The sequence below is a fragment of the Ptychodera flava genome, chromosome 20, assembly GCF_041260155.1.
Source record: "Ptychodera flava strain L36383 chromosome 20, AS_Pfla_20210202, whole genome shotgun sequence".
NCBI classification, from domain to species: Eukaryota; Metazoa; Hemichordata; class Enteropneusta; family Ptychoderidae; genus Ptychodera; species Ptychodera flava.
This window is the reverse complement of record NC_091947.1, coordinates 16938040-16944039: the sequence shown is the minus strand read 5'-3', so window position 1 is coordinate 16944039 and position 6000 is coordinate 16938040. Positions and strand designations below refer to the sequence as shown.

Sequence of the window (6000 nt, the reverse complement as noted above, 5' to 3'; positions counted from 1 at the left end):
ATCCTCTGCTTGTTTGGACTCATGACTCTGAAGCTTAAAGAAGTAAATTAAGTATGCACCGTCTTGTTTTTGTGAAAAGAGAACATTTGAGGGTTTTTTCACGCAGCTAACACATGGAACGGTGGTAAGTTAGTGATTCGTCTCTCTGATCAGAAACGTTGAACGATGGCCCCTGTCTCATATTATTCTTGAATATGAAAGAGAATGCTTTACAGACACCTCGGTGAAAGTTTAAACAAAGTTCAAAACTTTCTGTTTTTAGGCACATTACCCTCTACAAGATCCTAAAAAAGGAAAGCAGCAGTAACAGCACGAACAGGTGGTATTGTCTTCTGCTGAGAGTACATAGTGCTCGCCGAAGCTCGCCGAAGCATTTTGACTATTATTGTTTTGCAATATTCTCATGGTTTTTACACATATGCATATATTGATCTTTAGTCAATGCACATGTATTTGTCCACAGTAACGACCTAAATTAAACACATAAATGTTCTTTAAGCGCCAGACACAGTCACTTTAGATATTTTTTACTTTAATTTCATCTTCTTGTCAGACTTTCTACAGCATGCCGAAACATCAAGTTTGAGTCAACATCGAGACAGACGCGATGCATTGTTATCATTATTAAATATTGCTGAAAAAAAATTAGGCTTGGAATAGAATTTTATAATAGAACCAAATTGCCGAATCCAGTGTGGTGAAACTCTTCAAACAACATATGGCGTATGTATTTACCGCTTTTAGAATTTAAACCCGTCTTAAACTATGAATTACTGAAAGGGACTGGCTTCTTTAATGGTTGTACCACTAAAGCTCTCTAACTTGATTAATAATTAGATTACTGGAACGATTTAAAATGTAAGACTCTTAGGAGTCTTAGGAATAAAAATGGAATAAATATATTTATTACTTTATTTATTTTTGTTTTGGATTTTACACACAGAGATTCCTTACATGTGAAAAAGTACAAAACAAAAGAACAACGGACAGATAACACAATAATTATATATATTTATTTATTTATTTTTATCTTCGCCCGAATACGTAAATTGATAAAAATCAATGATGTACATTTAAGTTGGACGGCACCGGCTGATATTTTGGATTCGTTGAGTTATTTTAGGACTACAAACGTTTGATCAATTCTAGTATTCGATCTAACTTAATATCAATATCTTCAAGATGATCACAGTACACCATGTTACTGTCGACGTTTTGATCTTTCCCACTCCTGTCGGTGGCGGCGTTGTTGGTATCTGCAAAATGGAGAAACAATTAACTTTTCTCAAGTGACGACGGAAGGCGAAGCGCAATGATAGTAAATACTCACGGAAATTGCAGATACGCACTCATATTTGGAGTTTCCAACAAAATCATGAAAGTCATTGACAAGATACTTACAAAAAGGGACAAGGATACATTTAAGATGACACAGTGCGTTTAATACATTCATACATACATACATACATACATACATACATACATGCATACATACATACATACATACATACATACATACATACATACATACATACATACATACATACATACATACATACATACATACAAAAAAAATTAACTTGCATATTCTTCTGAAAGGTTCAGATAGTCTCCATTGTTCTCTATAAGGAGGAAGCGGCAATACGATGAAAACAATATTTATTGAAGATTGTTGTCATTGCAATGAGACTTACCTGAATCTAAACCAAGCATAGCTTTAACATAATACCATGTGAATTTATCAAGTGCAAGGTCACTCGTCTTCTCAGACATATATCCTTGTACTTCCGTGAATGAAGTTATTATGACAGACACGAAAACATTGATGGCCAAAGTGTACATGGTGATAAAGAAGGAAACGAAGAACAGCGCCCCCAGCACCGGGTGGTCAGTAAGCACAAAGTCCGGATAGTTCTTGTTATCGAGCCACAGCTTCAGTAATTTGTAAAGGAGTTCCAAAATATTTGGGCAGATAAGTGACGTCAGACCAATGCTGAGGTAGATCAAAGCTGCGTGTGCAAACAGGGTAATGGCGAAGAAGATCGCAAAGTGGACGAGATTGGCAGCGCTGCGGAGAATGGTGGCGGTAAGCATAGACATCCGATGATGGAATTTGAACAATTCAAGGAACTGTATCATGGCTATGAATACTGCAAAGCCGACTACCCTCCGATAGGATTGGTTTATGTCAAGAAGGTGGGATAATTGGACCATGTTTACAGAACCTGAAAGTCAATAGAAAATTGCAACAGCGATCACCGTGGATACTTTTACGTGTAGACGTTTTGAACAAGCGGCAATTAGTGCAGACACCTATGCATTCAAAATCATGTAACCAAGAGTACTTAGCTAGATCTTTATATTCTTACACAAGGCTGTAACCTGACCAGTTGCCAAGGAGGCAGAATCTATAGCTTCGCTAGGATTCGAGTAATTTATATAAATTTACGTCTCGACAGGCTACGGCCTTGATCTAAATAATTGCACTGTTAACAACATATTTTATGTATTGCGATCCTAAATGAGCCTGAATTTTCCGTAGGTTATCCTTTAAAAAAGGGTGCATTGTACATGGACACGGCGTACTTTGCTCAAAATTACTTTTTTGCGAGAATTCATTCAGTTTTCATTAATTTGTTAATCCATAGAATAGAGAAAACCCAAAATCAAAATATTGGTTGGATTCGCTTTTTAGCATGGCATGCCGTCGTGATTTGGGGGAGAAAGAAATGTAAATTTATGCAAATCAGACGATTTCCTGGATCTTTTTCTCTCCCATGTTCAACGTTTCCAAAAATTTAGCTCCACTTTGACTGGGTCAAAGTAGGTGAAAACTTCACATTATGTTTTTGAAATGCCATACATTAAAACAACAATTTTGTTGTTTTTTCATGTATTGCTTTGTAAAAGTGTGGTTTGGTTAAGTGTAACTGTTCCTTAATCAATTACTTAATTAAATGTCTTGAACGAATCTGTACCATTAAAGTCATACCCAATTTCCATTTCATACATCAGCCGCTAAACGCAAGAAGACATTGAATTTCATACCTAGCTTGGTCACCTCGTCACTGACACTTCTCATCTTCAAAAAACGATATGTGTAAATTCCAGCACCTGTCAAACACAGGGAAATTTTGATCGTCTGCGATATAGAACAAGCAAAAACAGATACATATGAGCTTAACTTTTATATGTACATAAATATACACATATGTTTGCAAACATTAACGCACCCAAGCAAAGACACAATTAAATCTATACTTGTACATGTGCATATATATATATATATATATATATATATATATATATATATATATATATATATATATATATATTTGTATATGTATGTATCTATGTATGTATCTATGTATGTATGTTTGTATGTATGTATGTATGGTATATGATCATGTTTAATTGCAATATATTACGTTGTTGTAATTTTAGCATTATCAGCACAAAATGGGAATGGAAGACTTACCTCCATCCAGTTCCAAAATGAAGAGAAATGTTTCAATCTTTCTCGATAAATCATCTTGACCTTTTTAATAATATAATAGACCAGGAAACCGAGGAAAACAAGTTGTAAAGTGGCGAGGAATATCCAGTAGCTTCCAACATAATCATCAAAACGAAATATTTCTACCCTAGGCTTCACCCAAATTCCACCCGTGGTTGGAAATTCAAACGGCACGACAATAAGCCTGGAATTAAAGATGTGAATAGCGAAACGTTACTGATATTTAATGGCTCTTTATTGATGCGTAAAAATTGTCAGTTTCTTAATGTTATTCAGTCTATATGACGTAAAGTAATAATCATTAACTTTTGCAAGCTAGAAATGCTAGTGTTGATTATGTTTCTTCCAAAAGTGATGAAATTCGACTTCATATGGGAATATACAGAGCTACATTTGGGCTGTCTCTCCATAGGGTAATCAAAAGTAAATAATTGTCCGAAAATTGGGATGATACTTTAGTACGGGATTGCAGAATTTGGTGCATTTCTCATTGAAACTATAAAAATCACGAGTGAATATATCAATCACAAGCTGCAGTAATAAAACCAGGTTAACAAGAACAAATCTGTCGGAATTTCTGTCTACAGCAGCGAATATCGAACGCGCCTTGCTGTAGTTTCTTTCAAACATTGAATGGCGATCAGAGTATGACGTTTTCTTGCGAATAATTACATTTCTTCTTACCGTAGCACGAGACTCGATAAAGACAATATCCACATTTAACTATTATCTTTCATAATAAAAGAAACCATAAGGAATCGCCGTGCAAAGTTTTTGATCAGGAAAACTTTAACAAAAACTTACAGATATTAAATTGTGAATAAATGTTATACTCTTTTCGTGTGGTATCTCAGGGTATCTTCTCTATGTATTATATAATGCTACGGCGCACCCAATGCTTCAGAAGTGTTTATCGTTACTATATGTAATCAAACTATCAATTGTTCGTTCAAAACAATTTTAACGCGTATGCAGAAATACAAAATACAAAATAATGTTGTCCATAATTATATGGTCGCATGTTTATTATAATTATGTGAAAAAAGGAAACAAACATAAAATAAAGAGAAAACTTAAAAACAAAAAACAATAAAAAACAGAATATAAAGCAAAACTAACCAATGGAAAATCTTAAAAGAATAGGTAAAAACCACGGGAAAAAAGAGACGAAAAATCTGTAACATGAACAACCATTGACGGAGAAGGTGCTTAAAGCGCAGTGGTCGTCGCGCTGCGCATCCTCCTGAGGGGGTCCCCCTCTGTTGTAAACAAATCCAAGAACGCCGCACATGTTACGGGTTGATTGTAATGTTTGCGATATTGCCGCTTGTTAAAATGGCGGCTGATCTGTCACAAGCATACCAACTAACCAAATGTAACACGCAATAAAAGGTCAATTAATCTAAGTTAAATATCTGCTGAATATTGAACAATAATTGCACGCTGGATTGAGATCACATTTGCTCATGATTTTCTTGAATCAGTTGAATGGGGCTCGGCTACTGTTACCGCTCGAGCCATAGAGCTAGACGTACGCATGTACGCATGTATACGCCAACAGACTATCATCGACCGGGCTCTAGTTTTCGACATCGCTAGCAAGGACGAGAGCTTTCATTTCAAGAGGCCCGACAGGTGTACAACAAGTTGTACAAAGACAACAACTCAAACTACAGAAATCTACAGCTCGCAGAGCAATGCCCGCTGCAGCAAGAAGCATCTCTGCATCTGTTCCGTTCCGTGGTCTGTATGAACGTCCGTGTCAAACCGGGTATATGGCGCGCTACACTCGGCTGTGGAGAATCCAACTCAACTACAACAAATTTTACCCCGTTTTGGGGTGCAAACGAGAATTCTGAGTACAGGTATCAAGTCAAGCGAAGGACCTTTCATAGGTCTTCTTGTTATGTGGGGGTTATCTCACTTGAAAGAGGATTCAGACCTACCCGGCAATCAGGAGGTACAACAACGAAGTTTGCCCAGCACCGGTAGGCCTACACCAGCTAGCGGTTGGATCACTGCCATGACCGTGCACAGGCCCGGGGCACAGGATCTCTCGATACGTCTATGCACAGTGTAGCCGTGCAATTTTCGTGCCAAATGCCGCGAAAACCCGCTCGTTTTGTCTATTGTTTCCTGACATTTACTATTTCTTACCACGTAATACTAGGAGAAGTAAGACATGGTGATCAACAGTTGGTTGTGGGCCAAGTCGTCGCGGGCCGGCCAGTACGTTGTGGGACCGGATTCTCTATATCCGTGTACGTCAACGCGGTGACCGTCTCCCAACAACATCTCCCGTGTCCTGCTCAGGCTAGCCGATCATGGTCTTGAGTGTGATTTTTGTGTTAAGCATTGTGCTTGTTGCTGGTCTACATATATAGGCAATGTTGATCATTTTAGTTATGTATTTTCACTGTACTGTACATAGCATTGTGTATAACCAGCGTGATCGCGCGCGATCAAAGCTTTTTGTTCACTGT

At 37.3% G+C, this 6000-nt stretch overlaps 1 protein-coding gene across 1 annotated transcript in view; it reads right to left on the bottom strand.

Moving 5' to 3' along the window:
• Nucleotides 1-955: 955 nt before the first annotated feature.
• The window catches only part of LOC139120173 (polycystin-1-like protein 2), a 31626-nt gene continuing 26581 nt past the window's right edge, over nucleotides 956-6000 (bottom strand). The window contains exons 26-29 of the mRNA XM_070684333.1: nucleotides 3479-3701; nucleotides 3049-3142; nucleotides 1695-2225; nucleotides 956-1256 (exon numbers count right to left, since the gene is read on the bottom strand). Of these exons, the coding sequence (XP_070540434.1) occupies nucleotides 1126-1256; nucleotides 1695-2225; nucleotides 3049-3142; nucleotides 3479-3701 (979 nt within the window). The 3' untranslated portion in view covers nucleotides 956-1125. The remainder of the gene's footprint in view (nucleotides 1257-1694; nucleotides 2226-3048; nucleotides 3143-3478; nucleotides 3702-6000) is intronic.